This window comes from Psammomys obesus, unplaced genomic scaffold (assembly GCF_907164565.1).
Source record: "Psammomys obesus unplaced genomic scaffold, mPsaObe1.curated_primary_1811, whole genome shotgun sequence".
In the NCBI taxonomy this organism is placed as follows: Eukaryota; Metazoa; Chordata; class Mammalia; order Rodentia; family Muridae; genus Psammomys; species Psammomys obesus.
Genome location: NW_026586173.1, coordinates 662,183 through 680,446, shown reverse-complemented (window position 1 = coordinate 680,446; position 18,264 = coordinate 662,183). Strand labels below are relative to the sequence as shown.

Genomic DNA, 18,264 nt, shown 5'->3' with positions numbered 1-18,264 from the left:
TTTCAAGCTTGATAGTAACTCTTCAAAGTAGAGCCAGAGCCCTGGCAAGTAAACGAACAAGCTTTTAATACAGCTCAGTTATGTAAAATACTGTACACTGTAAAAGATCTAGAAAACTAGAGCTTCAAGTCATGTTTTAAAAAAGCCATAAGCTTAATTGAAAAACCAAGTAGAGTACAAAACTGCAACAAGAGCCCACTGACTCCATGACTTCTTGCTCCCCAAGTCCTGCAGAGCTGCAGCCATAGCCAGGAGCCACCACATTGGTCTGCTGTGTAGACAAGCATGTCCAGTGTTGGGATAGGTAGGGGCTGTATTGGGTCCTGATATCACTGGGTATTAAAATGGACCAGGCAGTATCAAGAAACAGCCAGCATGAAGGGAAGGTGCAACATTGCCACCCCTATTCTACCCCAAGCTTCAACTTCAGGGAGTTGTGCTGAGTTCTTGTAAGTTTGCTTGTTAAACACATCCACAGGAAGGCCCCACAGCGTGGTCTAACGGTAAATTTCTCCCGCTTGCTCAAGTACTACAGCCTATGAAGAAACAAAAGGAAGACAATGAAGTTCACAAAGCAACTTTAGCTGGAGGTGCTTAAGTCACTAAGTTTTAAATCCTAAATTTTCATCAGAAGGAGCATATTCAGAGAATCTCAAAACAGAAGCAAATAATGATTCTTCACAATTAAAAATTTTAGGAAAATCCTCTGCAGATTGATAGGAAGTAGTATACCTCGTATTTCACCATGTGCTGCAGATGAACCATTTAGCTGGCCTTCTCTTGCCATCCCTGCTAAAAAAAACGTTGGTATAGACATTAGTTAAAGAAGCTGAAAGTTTTTGTTTTTAAATATTTTAATGTACTTGTGGTAAAGTTGGGAAAACTACGCATTGGTTCTCTCCACTATGTGGACTGCAGGAATAGAACTCAGGTCGTCATGCTTGGCAGCCCCTGGGAAAACTAAAACTATTAATAGCAGAAATGAAAACTAAGGGAAGCTAAAGGCACAGTGTATAAAGATTACATTTAGGAATGACACAAGATGAGGCACGGGTAACCTTCAGACTGCCATGTTAAGCAATACGTTCCTTATTACACTAAGATTGGCTTTTGTTTATTTGAATGGATCTGCATTGCCATGTTAGACTTTAGCTCCAGATCCTTTTAAGCTTTAGCCTCCCTAGTAGTCTAGGTGTTTACTACTTTGTCCAGTAAGACTGCTTGTCAACAAAACTTTTATTTCATTTTTTTTTTCCTGAGGCAGGGTTTCTCTGTGTCCTGGACACATAATAGCTAATTTGAATTAAAATTTCTACCTTCGTCTCACTAGCTGTATTTCGTGTCAATATATATGTACCAATAAATACAAAGCAGGGCATGGTGATGCATGTCTATAAACTCTTAGAGGGTGAGGATATGGATCGTGAGTTTAAGGCCAGTCTGGGTTACACAGCTATTTTCAAGCAAATATAGAGCATAGAGTAAAACCCTATGTTTTTTAAAAAGGTGCACAAGACTAAGCTTTGTTCTGCACTGGTTAAATCAGGAATCAATTATTTGGTTAAATTGGTGTTGGTTAAATCAGTTACTTAAGTAATAGTTATACTAAAATAGTTTCTGGTATAGTAATGCCGTATTATTTACTTATTTATTTATTTATTTATTTATTTATTTATTTATTTAAATTTTCCTTGATGGCTTCTTGGCAGCCTGTATAGACTGAGAGACTTAAGGCATAACAGATGGAAGACAGGCTTGACTCCTCTCAAAATAAAGTAAAACTGGATGTTACCTGCCAGGCTATTCCAATAAAGAGTCCATGACCACATATGGAAAACCCTTGATTTTAAAAATAGAATGGCTTCTTCACTGGCAAATGTGGAAAGCCATCTTAGAGGTCCTGATAGCTAGTAACTATCTATACCACTCCACAAATTTAGGATGTTAACCTAGAACTGACTATAACAGAAGGCACTGTTGTCCAGATTTTTCCTGGTAGAGGATCTCAGTATAGATCAAATCAACTGTGTAGAGCTTGAGTGTATGTCTAGTTTAAAGTAATCAGAGCACATACAACAGAAAAAAGTCAGTGTGGCAGACATCAACCTAAACATCTGTTGGGACACCAGAAAAACGGTCCTCAAGAAAAAGATGGCAGATCATTTTACAAAAGACAAAGTGTTGTTTTTCTAAGTGTTTTCTAAGCCTTTGGGGAGGAGGAGGAAGAATACGATACCTTCAGTGTTCAGTTACAGTGACAACATTTTAAATAAAAGACAAAAGTCTACTTGTAGCCTAGAACTCTGAACAAACCTGCTTCAGCCATGCAAGTGCTAGGATTACAAGGACAAACCACCATGTTTAGCACAATAGCTTTTAAAAATCTTACTCTAGGGGCTAGAGAAATGGCTCAGCAGTTAAGAGCACTGTCTGCTCTTCCAGAGGTCCTGAGTTAAGTTCTCAGCAACCACCTGGTGGCTTACAACCATCCATACTGTGATCTGATACACTCTTCTGGTGTGCAGGTGTACATGCAAATAGAGCATTCATATAAATAAGATAAATGAATAAATCTTTAAAAAAAATCTTGCTCTATCAAAGCACCGTCGTGACAGAACTCACAAGAAATTTATACTACATTAGAATTCTACTTGGGGTCATCTAATTTAAAAAAGAAATCTTGGAATTACTAGATTTAGGGACATTACATACTCGGTTACTTGTATTTTAATGTGTTGTCTAAAATACATTCAAATTGATAATAAAAATATTCATTAGAAAGTTTGAAGTAGGGCTGGAAAGATGGCTCAGCAGTTAAGAGCACTGGCTGCTCTTCCAGAGTACCTGGGTTCAATTCCCAGCACCCACATGGTGGCTCAAAACTGTCTATAACTCCAGTTCCAGGACTTAGACATACATGTAGGCAAAACACCAATGACCATGAAAAAATTTTGAAGCAACCGAGGCATAGTGGGTATGTATTTGTAATCACTATACTTGTGAAGTTGAGACAGGAGGATTCAAAGTTTGAGGTCAATCTGGACTACATAGTGAGTTCAAAGCCAGTATTAGGGAGGCAGAGGTAAGTAGTTCTGAGTTTGAAGATAGCCTGGTCTACACAGTAAGTTCTAGGCCAAAAAGCTACATAGTGAATCCCTGTCTCAAACAAAACAAAAACTAAAATCAAGAGAAAACCACTCCCTCCAAAACCACCAACATAAAATAACCAACAAAACCAGGTTCTTTAACAATAGTCTGTAACAAAAAAATTTCTTTAGAACCTGGTTTGTGAGAGAGATGACCATACCCAAGACCTGGCTTTATTTCCCCCTGAGCCCCAAGTTGTTTTTGTTGTTGTTTTTCCTAAGCTGGAAGCTTGATATGTTGCCTGGGCTGGCCCTGACCTTTTGATCCTCCAGCCTTAGTCTTCTGAGTGCTGATATTATAGTTATGTAGCACCATAACTGGTCACACTTACATTTTTAAATTAACTGTATGTGTAACCACATTTCTTTAGGAAAAGTTTCTTAGAGGATAAATTATATCAGTAAAACTTCTGAAGCAAACAACTTTGAAGTATTTGATATATACATGAAAAAAAAAATTCCTCATAAACTTAGCCAAGGCTTAATGGTTATTTATCTTCATTTTGAAATCTGAATTTTAATTGTATCTCATTTGAACTAGGCATCTTCAAAAAAATTTTTTAAGATGGGGGGGTTGGAGAGGTGGCTCAGTGGTTAAACACACTATCTGCTCTAACTAGAGTTCTTGAGTTCAATTCCCAGCACCCACATGGTGGCTCACAACCATCTATACCTGGGTCTGATGCCCTCTTCTGACATGCAGGTGTATATGCAGTCATATATATAAAGTATACATTAAAATGTACTCATACACATAAAAAAAAAAAGTGTGTATGGGTGCACGCGTGAATGCGTCCCTGCTCAGGTAGGCCAGAAGAGAACTTAAGATCTGGAACTGGAGTTACAGAACATGTGAGCCTCCTGATATGGTTGCTGGAACTGAACTTTTGTCTTCTGGAAGAACAGGAAGTGCTCTTAACAACAAGCCATCACTCCAGCCCCTCAAAGATTTAGTATATGTGTGATACATGTATGGGGCATGAATATCCCACAGCATGTGTTGAAAGTAGGTTCTTTTCCACAGTAGGTTAACAGACTCAATTCACGTAGTCAGGCTTAATATGCAACTGCTTTTTCCTGCTGAGGAAAGCTAGCCTGAAGATAAAAACTTTTACATGTTTCTCTTTTCCCATTATCAAAATGGTACTTTAGCATGAACATTTTTCCCCCAAACTGGTCAGACACTATACATTACCCATCGTAGTAATGATTTAATTCATCACAAACAAAAAAAGGGTTGTTGCTCTTTGACCTTCCCTTACCTGATCTGCCTCTTGTGGAGATCTCACATGTAAGTCGCTTGAAATATTCTGGAAGATCAGCATAGTCATTTCCATAGGAGATGACCTTAATCCCCTTGTCCAGCATGTTTTCTCGAAGCTTCTTGAACTCATCTACATCACCTCTCCGAACAAGCATGAAATGTTCTAGGTCAGATTTATGCTTGACAGCCTCTAGGAACAGGGCCTGGAAAGTGGTGTCATCCACCGTCCAGCCACAACCCAAGAAAAGAAATGACTTGTTTTCATAGAGCTTCTGAATCTCTCTCTTTAAAGAAAAGAAAACAATATATTAGGGACACAGAAGACAGACACAGATATGGCTGAAGCAAAATGTCAATAGTTCATAACTACTACATCTAGCAGACTGCAGTGACCCACTGATCAAGATTTAAGAGAGAAAAATATCACGAGAAAGTTTGATTTCCTAGTTGTTATTACAATGTGATACTTGGTCTAAGACTGTACTTTTTACCTGACATTCTTCTGAAGGATTTTTGTTTATTTTTAAACACAGTATTATTTTATGTGTATGGTGTATGCACATGAGTGTTCATGCATGTGGAGATCAGAGGACACGTATGAAGTCATTCTCTCCTTCCTACCTTTACATGGGTTCCAGGGACTGAAGTCATACTGCAAGGCTTGCACAAGTGTTTAACCCACTGAGTGATCTCCCTGGTCCTTCTGTAGGGTCTTTAAACAGTTTCACCCTAATGGCACCAGTCTACTGGTCTTGCAGGCTTTAGTTTTTAGATTTATGTTCTTGGATAACTAAACAACCAGTAGGTATTTGATGTGTCTTAACTCTTTACCACTTTCTGGACAAAATTGGCCAATGTTAAATTTTTATTTATATTTTGAGTGTGTAAGTGTATATGTATGTTACAGGTACTACATGGAGGCTAGAAGTTGATGTTGGGATTTTTTTGCATTGCTCTCCACCTTATATAGTGAGGCAGGTTTCTTATTTGAACCCTAATATGTAGATTCATCTACTCTAACTAGATAGCTGACCCAGAGTATCCCCACTCCTGTCTCCACCTTCCAAGTTTTGGGATTACAGATGCATGCCACTGTCACTATGTCAGTGCTAGGGCTAGAACTAAGCTTCACATTGTGGGGCAAGGGCTTTAACCACTGAGCCTTCTTGCCAGCCCTCAACTTTGTTCTTTATTTCATTAAAACGGAACCACTGATCATCAGGAACATAATTATGTCATTAGATATGGTCAAGGAAGTCTGACTATTTCAAACATCACTGTGCACATGTATATACATTTGCATGTTATTTGTGCATATAGCACACGTACGTACACACACACACATACACACACACACACACACACACATAAATGATTCTGCCTCTATATCAATGATGGACAAAGTTACAGGGAAGGATAAAGCCCATACTCTTCAGAAAACATCATGTCTTTCTCTGGGCTCTACTGTGTAAAGACTCCATGTGACCTTGTCCTGAAAACCTCTAGCAGTAAGCTGGACCCAAGAAGTGTTTCTATTTAAACATGTACATGTATGCAAACAAGTTCAAAACTCGAACCCCAAAGGTCAACAAACCCAAAGAAGAAAACCTCCATTTTGTCATCCTAATCAATTTCTTTTTCAAATTTTCCAAGTAAACAATCAGGTGTGAGTACACAGTCTTTTTTTATAATCATGCTCAAAATGTAACTGATGCCAATGAGGGAGTGCAATCTGCTGGCTGTTCACCCTATGATCTGAGACCTAAAATAAAGTTTCTGCATTCCCCAGGACAGCATACACATCCAAACACTAAAAGACAAGGGAGTAAGATCTGACTCTCTAGTTTTAAAAAGTAAATGTTTCTCTCTTAATACCTAGTTAGAATATGCTTTAAAATGTCTGCAAGAGCAACTTCCAGAGCCCAGCTAGAACAGTACTACTTACCATAACTTCAGTGTTCCTGAGCACGTTCTGATATCCAGCGGGGTGGAGGACAATGCCACTAGGATTGGTATAGACCCCATGGATGTGTAACACACTTAGCTTCCGCTTCTCCTGAGCCCACTCCAGGACCTGCACAATACATACACAGCTCGACCAGGATGGCAAGGTGTGCACCTGCTTCAAAGTCACAGTGTGTAAGCGGCTGCCTGAGGATTAGACTTCTGACATAACTCTCCAGCTTCAGGGCATTATAAGACAAGAGCGCATAAACCTGATGTGCCCAAGTTCCTACGTTATGACTCAAGAATGATGGCAGCAAATCTAGTGACGTCTTTTTGAAAATCTTTATCAGAAATTAGAATTTGTCACCATTTGCAGAATAGTAAGGATAGTTTCTATTGGTGATGGTCCAAGCCCTGGCACAATTCTGCCATCATGTCTCCTCCTTCCCCCGCTTTCCTCTTCCACCCCCACAGGATCTCTCTATTGAAGCCCTGGCTGTCCTGGAACTCTATGTAGACCAGGCTGGCCTCAAACTCAAAAGGTCCATCTGCCTCTGCCTTCTGAGTGCTGGGATTAAAGGTATCACTATGCCCAGCTGTTTTCACTCTTTTTTGCTCTTAGCCCCGGTTGGCCTTCAACTTTATATCTCACCTCACTACCACACCTGGCTCAATTCCCAGTACTACAGTAGCTGTAGTACTCCAGCTACTACTCTTGCAGAAACAAGCCCATGGCACTGGGGAATCATTTATCTCTTCAGCCTATTCAGCTGGGTGCTAAGCCCATAAAGGCAGGTTTCAAGGAAACAACACAAAAATCACAGAGCAGGGCAAATGAACTTAAGGAGTCATCTCTTCATCAACATCTTTCAGATGTGTGTGTGTATACCATGGTGCACAAGTAGAAGTAGAGGACAACTTGCAAAAATCACTTCTCTCTTTCCACCATGTACATCCTGAGGACTGAACTGAGGTCATTTGGGCTTGGTGGTAAGTGCCCAATGAGTCATCTCACAGCTCACCCCCATTTTTATTTTTAAATTTACGAAATAGGATTTCCCTCTTCTTTATCTTGCTCTGATAGCTGACCTGCAGGCCCAAGGACTGTGTGCTTGTAAAGCAAGCACTTTATCAGTCCCTCAAATCAGGCAAAACTTTCAGTACTCATAACTGTAAAAATCTTTGTATTATATTGTATACTGATTTTACCTCAGAAACCAACCAACCCCAAAAGTACAAGCAGGGAAAAGTAGCTTCCTTTCTCACTGTTACTATTTTAACATGAAATATCCGCCATAGGCTTACTGTTTAAATGCTGGTCCCCAACCCATGATGCTATTTGGGGAGGTAGGGCCTTGCCAGTAAAAACAGACCACTACAGGAGAGATTTATGAAGGTTATAATCTGGTCCTAATTCAGATCTACTTTCTAGCTCTCTGATCTGCTACGATGTGAACAGTCTCTACCACATACTCCCACCACCACGAAAGGGAGCCTCTCCATTGTGCTCCTCTTACTGTGAGGCCCAAAACTCCCTGCAATAGTGAACTCAAATAAGCCTTTCCTGTTTTAGGTTGTTTGGGTATAGCAATGTGAAGAGTAACTAAAACACCTTTGCCACATAAATACTAATATACTGAGCAGAAGACAGTTTTTCTGAGGAAGATACCACAGAAGAGAAGGCTACTGGTTAATGGTTCACCTTTTTTTCATCTGTAAGGTCAAGGGATTCAAGCTGTTTTCCCTGGTCGGCTGCATATAGTTCCAAGAGATTATCAAAATTTGTAGTTAATACTAGGGCTCCATTTTCCATCAGATGGAGAACAGACTGAAGGAGTTGTTTTCCAGAATCTTCCATCTTTGACTCCAGGTCATCAAATACTTCATATAAACAGTCTTTGAAAAATGTAGATCGAACATTACTGGTACGCTGCAGGTGTGGGAGATTTGAAAGACAAAAACAAACAAAATAAAAAACAATTCAAAGTGCTTTGTTAACTTGTTTCAGTTGCAGAACTATAAATCTTTAATACTTTATATTGAAAATATCACCACTCTCATTGTAATAAGGAGACTACGATGGTATTTGCCAAACACAATGTCTAGCCAACAGTAAGTGATCAATACTACCACATCTGATGCAAACGAGCACAAACCTTTTAAATTGAAACTTAAAACTGGAGAAAGGGTCCTACTGTGAACTCTTGACTATCCTAGAATTCACTGTGTGGGCCAAGCTGGCCTCACTCTCTCAGTGATCTTCCTGCCTCTGTCTCCCAAGCGCTGGGATTACAAGTGCTATTATGCCCAGCTTCTAAATTTCTAAGTTATTAGTGGGAAGAAAATAGACAAGCCTAAGAGATCAGAACTAACGAATGAGGGTAGAAAGCAAAGCACCAACTATCCTCAAATTAGGCCTCTGGTTAGAAGGCAACACTCAGACCTAATGTGGTTTGTATTATTCCTTTCTCTCCTCCATTTTTTAAAGAGGGTCTGCTAGTTGGTTTTTTGGCAACCTGATACAAGCTAGACTTATCTGGTAAGACAGACCTCAACTGAGAAAAAGTCTCAATCATATTCTCTATAGGCAAGTCTGTTGGGCATTTTCTTGATTAATGACTGATTAGGAAGGTCAAGTCCATTGGCCGGGGCAGTGATACCCTGGGGCAGGTGGTCCTGAGTGGTATAAGAAAGCAGGCTGTGGCATAGTGATGCACACCTTTAATCCTAGCACTCAGGTGGTAGAGGCAGGAGAATCTCTGTGAATTCTGGTCTTCTATAGCCAAGACTACATTTATAGATTATCTCTGAAAAATAAAATAAAAAACAAAAACCCAAAACCAAACAAACCAAAAAACAAAAGAAAAGAAAGAAAGGAAGGAAGGGAGGGAGGGAAGGAGGGGGAGAGAAGGAGAGAGGGAGAGGAGGAGAGAGGGAGGGAGGGAGGGGAAGGAAAAGACAGACAAACAGGCTGATAGAGGCATAAGGATAAAAACCAGTAAGCAACACTCCTCCATGCCTGTTTCAGTTCCTGCTCTGACTGACCTGGACAATGGACTACAAGGTATAAGCTAAAATAAACCCCTTTCCTCCCCAGGTTGCTTTCAGACATGGTGTTTTAATCACTACAATAGAAAATCTAACTAAGACAGAGTGAAAATAAGAAACACAGGGGAACAACGTGCAGCCCATGCTAGCTATGAACTCATTATATAATTGACTGACACTGGTTCAAAACCATGATCCTCTAGCCTCAGCCTCCCAAGTGCTAGGTTACAGATACGAACTGCCACATCTAATTTAGCAACTCTTTTTCTAATTCTAGATAGTTGGTTGCTTATGGAGTTAATTTAAAAAAAAAATTAATACTGTCTTGTACTGTTTTGCCCTGACCTAATCCAGCAATTTGTTTATACACTTGCTATAAAGAATACCTATTATATCACAAAATTATGCATAGATTTAAAATAAATTTTACCATTAACAACTTGCATGTTGCATTTGTTTGTGCTGATGATGGAACCTAGAGCCTTAGACATGTACTGTTAGACTATATCCATAACTATCAATTATTAGAAATACCAAATGCAGGGACTAGAGAGATGGCTCCAAGGTTAAGCTTGTGTACTATTCTTGTAGAAGACCCGAGTTTGGTTCCCAGTTCCCAGGCCAGGTGGCTCACAGCTGCCTGTAGCTATAGCTCCAAACAATTCAGCATTTTCTTCTGGCACTCCATAGGCACTTGCACCCGCATATACACAATTAAAAATAAAATTAACTGGGCCAGAGAGAAAGCTAAGTGGTTAAGAGGATTTGCTGCTCTTCCAGAGTGCCTGAGTTCAGTTCCCAGACCTGTAGCTCTAGCTCCAGGAGATACAATAGCCCCTTCTGGACTCTGCCGACACCAGGCCCACAAGTGGTACACATACATACAAGCAATCAAAATGGTCAAATATATAAAATAAAATAAAACTCAAAGAAAGAAAGCAAACAAGCAAACAAGCAAGCTGGGTGTGGTAGCTCACACCTGTAACCCCAGCACTCTGGGAGGCAGAGGCAGGTGGATCGCTGTGAGTTCAAGGCCACCTGGTCTTCAAAGCAAGTACAGGACAGACAAGCCTACACAGACAAGTGTAGGACACACAAGGCTATCTCAAAAAACAAAACAAAACCAACAACAACAAAAGAAAAAGAAAGAAAGAAAAGAGAACGAACCAGGTGTGGTAGTACACACTTTCAATCCCAGAATTCAAGAGGCAGAGATGCGTAGATCTTTGTGAGCCTGAAGCCAGAATGGTCTAAACAGTGAGTTCTAGGATAGCCACAGAAATAAAAAATACTAACCATCAACCAATTTGAAATAAACTATTTAATGTATAAATTTAATTACCCTTCTAGCTTCATTCAGGGTATATGTAAGTAAGCGTGCTTCATAATACTGGCACATTTACAGTTGGTCTTGTACAACTATATCATCAAAGCGATGTCATAGTAATCTTGATTTACTATCTAACAATGTGTTTTTCACATTGTGTGTATACCATTGTTAAGCAATAAGTGAATACATCTCTAAGGATTGAGGAAATATAATGCCAACTTCAGTTGAGAAGTTGGTGTTACAACCAAGAACAAAGCGACCTTTGGGACAAAAGAAAATTTGAAATAACAAAGAAACTAGGTGAGGTGTTTTAACAAACATCTTATCTCTAGTCTATTCTTGATTTTATTCCTGTAGATAAGCTCAGAGGAATAACTGCTACGGTGTTCAAGTTGCCCTTGAATTTCTAGACTCAAGTGATCTTCCTCCTGCAGCATCCAAGAAGCTAGGGCTACTGGCAAGCCAGCATACCTGGTTCCCATTCAAGCTATGAGTTACTGCATCTAGCTACCAAGGAGTAAATTTCAAGCTCCTGGAATAGAGAGCTTCTTCTAGGTTCCCTCCAAGCATGTCTCTTTTACCTTCCAGGTTTCCTTGTCTGTGAAGAGTGAAATGCTTAAGTTTCCATCGAACCACAAAAGCAGATACAGAAACACATTTCAGTGTTCCTTTCCTAATGTGACAGAGTATTTTATAAAATAACCAATTTTTTAGTTATACTTATCAAATAAGTGCTATTTCCTCAGTAAAAACATTAGAACACAGTTAAAATTATGCCTCGTCCTGCTAGAAACAAGCCACATTTACCTGGACTCTGTCTATTACAGTAAAATCCTGTTCCACTGCACAGTACAGGGTTCTTACTGGCCCCGGCTGTCAGCAGCTTCAAGGATTCTTTCCTAGTGTGTAAATAGATGGAGTGCTCTATAACTTATTTGGCTAAGAATGCAGGTCATAGTCTTCAAAGTTTATCTAGTTTCATACACAATCACACAATTATATCACACTAATGGCACCAGGCAGTCAACTGGAGACTCTAATACTACTTTGTTAGATGGATAACTTAATCGAAAACAGTGAAGAGGGGGCTAGAGGTAGCTCAGTTACTAAGAGCATTTGCTGTTCTTCCCGAGGATGCAGGTTAGATTTCCAGCATTTCTAAATGGTAGCTTATAATCATCTGTAACTCCAGTTCCAAGAGATCTGATGCCCTCTTCTGGCCTCCACGGGCTACAGGCACAGACACAGTATACATACATACATACAAGCAAAACTCATAAAATTTTTAAAGAAATTTACCCCCTACAGACAGTGATGAGTGTTAACTCTAGTTACTCAGTTCACTACATACAACAGTTGACTACTAAATGCTAGCACCACATTTATTATTGAAGAAATATAATGCTCCCTTACTTTATCAAACTCACAAGTCTAGTAACCGAACATGCCACAGCTATTCCATTTCTGGGATGGAATCCTGAAGATATAACTGCAATCAGATAAAATGACATATACATGTCTATCCCTGCTTTTGTTATCTCCAATACCAACAGACTACACAGCCATACACTGAAGGCTGGTATAGCCCAGGACCATATTCTATTATTGGATTTTAAATGCACTCCAAAATCCCAAAGAATTAAAGGTATGAAAACAAAAGTTGTGCCATTAAGAAATTGTAGAACCAACTGAGAAGTCCTTGGGCCACTGGGGACATATCCTAGAAGTTGACTTTGAGGGCCCTGACCCTTTCCATTAGCTTTTTTTATCTCTGGCTTGTAAAGTATTTTTGTCATACCACATGCTCCTGTCATGATGTACTGCCTCACCACACTAATGGGGATAATTAATCATAGAGTTTAAGTCACTCCCACCCTTTTCCTTTTAGAAGGCAACTCGGCATTCTGCTATAGTGACAACACTGACCTACACACTGTATACAGGAGAACAGTATGGAAAGATCTCCACACCATACTGTTAGGCAAAACAAAGTAGAGAATAGTGTTATTTTTTTTATTTGAAAGATGGTAACAGTGAGGGAAGGATAGATATATTTCTGCTTACATTTGCAAGCTGGAGGGCTACATAAAAAATGTGTGAATGATGACTTAGGGCACAAAGGAGATAAGACAAATACACCAACAGGAACAAGATATCTCAGTAGATATAAATAGCTACAAATCGCTTTGATTTTTGTAATGAGTACACCAATACTTACTCAAAAAAAGCAGAATTATGTTTCAAATTTAATTAACTACAGGGACTGCATTCTAAGAAGTTCTTTGTTGTGTTTTGTAATTTCATCTTGTGCTTGGCTCATGCATATACACAATCATACACACTATATTCCTGTAACAGCTTGTTTACTATGAGCACAAGTAGAAGAGCCTGGGCACACCATGAGTTACTCATGTGTGAAGAACATGAATTTTGCTTTTGTTGTTATTTTGTTTTCTTGCTATGAAAAAGACTAAAACTTGGAAATTTCTTGAGTCACTTGATTTTTCTAGATGTCTTTTAGTCCCAGTTCTGTGAGTTATCAAATCTTTTACAGCAATATTAAAAAGAATAAGGATTTCTGCTTGTTTGCTTTCTTTTGAGATGTAGCCTCACTATCTAGCCTAGGGTAGCATTGAACTTGTGATCTTCTACCCTGTCAAATGCTGGGATCACAGGTCTGAACCACCACCTTGGGCTTGAAAACATCCTTTTGTCATAGTGTTGATTTTCTCATATTTGAAATAAAAGCTTTCATCTTAGAGCAGGCAACCGTAGAACTAAATTTCTTACCAGTGGCCTCTCTAAGCTGAGACAAAGGAATGAAAACATAAACAGGGAGTTCAGAAGTCAAAAGGAAATGTCAGACTCCCATTCACCCTCTAAGAATTTTCCCCCTTCTCTTAAAACAGTGCAGCAAATCTCATGCTATATCATTTACTTTTCCCTGTAATTCATCTTTCTAGTCCCACACAGAGTAAAAGCAAACCCAAGCACTCCTGACCCCATCTCCTTCAAGGTCATTAACATTTCTACTGCATTTACTTTCAGCACTAGTTTCATTCTTCTAAGTAAAACTGATGTTTGATGAAAAAAGATGGCTATGCTGCTCACCCCTCCAGCTTCAATTTAAATATTCACTTAAGCATTGCTAATGCCATTTATTCTTCATAAAACCAGATGAAGCAATTACTATCTCAAGCTGTTTGTTTTTTTCTCTTTGGTGCTCGGGATCCAACCTCCCAGCCATGCTCTAGACATTGTGATGACCCCAGGGGTTGTGATCCCAGGCTACTGTGCAAAAGCAAAAGTGAGAGGTTAGTCGATTTGTCCAGGATTCCAGTACATTTAAATGGTAAGGTTTCTCTGACTCTGACAGCCAAGCTCTCTGCCTTGAATTCACAATGCAACTTCTGTATTATATGAACCTGGATTGATAGATAGGGCCAATTAATGATGTTGTTGTTATTATTGAGAAATCTAACAATTTTTTTGATACGGATATTTTTCCAAACAGACAAAAGTAAACAGAAGCAGAACACCTGCCTCACTTGTAAAAAGGTAAATCCACAGGACTGCAATAAAAAAAAAGTAAATAGATAGATAGATAGATAGATAGATAGATAGATAGATAGATAGATAGATAGATAGGCAGGCAGGTGGATGGATGAGCACTCCTCTCCACCATGTACTGATCACTCAGTTTCAACAATCATGACACATGGCCAGTCTAGATTAACCTAAATTCCTATGCATCATGACTTTTTCCTGACTTCACTGAGCTGTTGGGAGCCAATATCAAAATATTAAACAATTTTACTCATAGATACTTCATTACATTTTCTAAAAGACCCCTGAGCTGAAAAGATGGTCCAGTGGTTGGGAGCACATGTTACTTTCTAGAGGACCCAGGTTTGATTCCCAGCACACACATGATAGCTCACAACCATCTATAACTCCAGTTCCAGGGGAAGCAAAGCCCTCTTCTGGCTTCCACAGGCACCAGGCACACCACGTTGCACAGATACCATGCAGGCAACATATTCATGTACATAAAATAAAAAATAAGTATTTTTTAAAGTGACCCCTTTGACATATACACCTGACTACTTACTAGCTGTCTATAGACATTCTTTGTACATTATACTGACATTCATAGGTTAAATCAACTTTGTATTCCTAGGAAAGTTCATACTTGCTCATGGTGTATAATTCTTTTTGTACGCTACATTAAGTTTAGATACATCCTTTTGAAGATCTTTGAATCAATATTCGTAAGAGATAGTGGAAGGTGTAATGTACAATATTGGTAAATCATCACATGTTTTTGGAAATCACTGAGAAGCTCGATATGAAAGTGAGCCTCCCTATTTGAGACCCAAGAACACTTTTCAAAGTGTCCTCCAAGGTCTGGAGTAGATAGGCTAACCTCCATAATTCTGGGATAGGAAAGAAAATAAAACAGCCCAAGAATAAAAACCATGCCTTTGCAAATAGCAAGGCAGCAGCCATTTCCAACAGAAGTTACTATTGTTTATCCTGTGATGTAAAGCATCTGCAGTGGGAAAAAGTAGCTGCAAGTCCAGTCATAGAAAACTCAGCCATGGAAAGAAACCTCAACTAGGAGTTTGAGTGGATTCCCTCAACTTTTCCAGTCTTTCTTCTGCATGTCATGAGCATCAGTGCCTGACCTGTGATGTTCTCTCTATCTGCTCCTATTTGTTCTTTTACTTGGAAGCCTCATCTGAAGAGATACTCTGCTCTGCCCAGGACTCCGTTTGTTGGAAATTCGAGCTAGCTACATTAAAAGGCTTCCCTCATCAGTTTCTGCTGGGATTATAGGCATGTACCATTGTATTTGGATCCCTTAAAAAATAAATGTAGGTAGTGTTTTTCTTGAGATTTGAATTTTATGTGCATGGGTGTTTTGTCTGCACATATGTCTGTGTACCATGTGCATGCAGTGAAGTGCCCCTTGAGACCAGAAGAGGGCATCATATGCATTGAACTAGAGTTACAAATGGTGCAGGTGCTGGAAATTGAACCTGTGCTCTTAAACTGCTGAGCCATGTCTCCAATCCCCATATTTGGAATCTTATTAGCCCTCTGTATCTATTCTTGGGAGAAATTTTCACTCAAACCTATTGTCTTCTTTTTTTTTAATTTATTTTTATGTTTTTAAAATCTTCTTAAAAGCAGATATTCAGTTTATGATCCAATCATTGTTGAACTCAGGTAATAAGTTCTGTTTTCTTCTAAAAATTTTATAAACTGATAATTAGGCTTGGGATCCCCTTTGAATTAATTTTACGTACTGTATAAAGATCTCATTGGCTGGAGAGATGGCTTTGAGGCTAAGAACAATGGCTGATCTTCCAGAGGACCTGGGTATGATCACCAGCAACCACACAGTGGCTCACAACTATCTATAACTCCAGTCCCAGATGATACAACTCTCTCTTCTGGTCTCTTAGGGCCCTTAACATACAAAGTACACATGGATACATATGTAGGCAAAAAACTCCCACACACAAAAAAAAATAGTAAGGTGCATGCTATTACACTAGGAACAGCACTGAAATATTTTTTAAAAAAATCTCATAAACTCTTTTGTTGTTGTTTTTGTTTTATTTTTTTAATTCGGGGCCTCACTATGTAGTCCACCCTAGTCTCAAACTCTCCATTACCCCACACTGACCTCAAACGTGTATGTGTGTGTGTGTGTTAATTCTCCTGCTTTTGTCTTCTAGTGTGGGAGCAGGAATGCATCACTTATAACTGGTTTCTTATGACTTCTTTAAAACATATTAATTCCTTATGCAGTTTTAACTTTGTAATAATTTGTTCCAATTAAAAACAAGGAATTGAAAAGAGGAAGTAAGAAACCCTAAGGTCTATGATGAGTTTTACAAGCAGTTCTTTCCATGGTATTGGGAGAGGACCTAAAAATGATAGCTAACTTGCTTTTGGTTTTTGAAGACAATTTTTCTGTGTAGCCTTGGCTGGCCTCAATTTCACAGGGCTCTGCCTGCCTCTGCCTCGTGAGTGCTGGGATTAAGGCATGGGCCACCACCACCTGGCTCCACATAACTAACTTTTAGAGAGTACGTGTCCTTTTTTTCCCCCAAGGAACATTTAAATTATTAAAATGTGTAACATATGGACTCAAGTACAGGCTTGTGGTTCCATCCCTAGCAACATATAGCCTGTAACACCAAAACTTCAGAGATGGCGACGGGAGATCAGGCATTCTAGGTCAGATCATCCTTGGCTTCACGATGAGCTTGGGGATGACAATGGATACATGAGACTGTTTCAAGTAACAAATCAAATCAGGATTTATTCAAGATATATTTGGAAATAATATAGTAGCCAAAACATGTTTTGAATTTTGAGTGGAATGGTGCTAATGATCAAACCTAGGGCTCTTGCACATACACATCCTAGGTAAGCTGTTGGAGTTGATCTGGGGCTACTATGTGTTCAAGTGTTGGTTGCTTGGCCCCCAGGATCCTGTGTCCTATGGGAAGATTCTCATGTATTCAGGATGACATTGTGTGAACCTTGCCTCCCCAATTGTTCCTGAATGGCTAGTAAAAGTTGCTGACAGACTATAGTTGGGGGGGGGGGGAGAGAGAGAGAGAGAGAGAAGTAGAATGCAGGACTTCCTGGGAGAGAGAAAGGAACTCTGAGAAGAATAAAAAGGAAAGCCTTTTTGCCAAGAGACAGGAAAGGAGACAGCTGTGACCAAGGTCCTGGGAAGGTATAGCTAGCCACATGGCTGGATGAGGCTAGATGGATGGATTAAATTAGATAAGCTAGTTGCCCAATTAAGACCTATGGTTTGAAATATTAAAAGGTCCTGATGTCTTTATTTTTATGGATGAATGACCACCAGGTTCTACAACAGTAAGTATTCTACAGGTTGAGCTATACCTACTGCCTGTGTCTGTAGCTAGACTTTGCTCCATTGTGGGATTTTCTTTTACCCACCCTTTATTTTCCCCCTCCCTCTCCCTGTTTCACCCCCTATCACTAGATAGGAGAGAAAGAAGGATAGAGGGGAGAGGGGAAGAGGGAGAGGGAGGGAGAGAGAAGGGGGGGAGAGAGAGAGAGAGAGAGAGAGATCCTTGAATCTAATTTCTTTCTTCTTGTTTCTTCGAGTATGTCTACTAACAAAACTGCAACCAACCCTGCTGAATGACCAACCACCACCAGCCTCACCTCTCAGGGCTCTAGGATTTATAAACCCTCTGAGGGTTTCCAGAATTCCAAAATCACACAATCCCCAAAACTATCTGCAATTGGCAAAAACCACACCTCTGCTATAGCATGAGACATCATAGTCAGCTACTGCAGACAGTCTGAAGCAGTACCATGTCTCCACACAAAAGCAATTTTTTATAATATTTCTGTTTTTTAAAGAAAACAAAATTTCAGAGTTCTCAACAGATGTGTGTGTGTGAGAGAGAGAGAGAAAGAGAGTGTGTGTGTGTGTGTGTGTGTGTGTGTGTGTGTGTGTGTGTGTGTGT

General features: G+C 39.5%; 1 protein-coding gene across 9 annotated transcripts in view; it reads right to left on the bottom strand.

The window, feature by feature from the left end:
• Positions 1 to 49: 49 nt before the first annotated feature.
• The window catches only part of Fam118b (family with sequence similarity 118 member B), a 44,313-nt gene continuing 26,098 nt past the window's right edge, over positions 50 to 18,264 (bottom strand). For 4 of the 9 annotated variants that reach the window (XM_055601171.1, XM_055601170.1, XM_055601172.1 and 1 more), the window contains 5 exons: positions 8,060 to 8,287; positions 6,356 to 6,532; positions 4,409 to 4,694; positions 733 to 792; positions 50 to 536 (listed from right to left, as the gene is read on the bottom strand). In XM_055601171.1, the coding sequence (XP_055457146.1) occupies positions 523 to 536; positions 733 to 792; positions 4,409 to 4,694; positions 6,356 to 6,532; positions 8,060 to 8,287 (765 nt within the window). In that variant the 3' untranslated portion in view covers positions 50 to 522. The remainder of the gene's footprint in view (positions 537 to 732; positions 793 to 4,408; positions 4,695 to 6,355; positions 6,533 to 8,059; positions 8,288 to 18,264) is intronic. The other 5 variants (XM_055601174.1, XM_055601173.1, XM_055601175.1 and 2 more) reach the window with 4 other exon arrangements.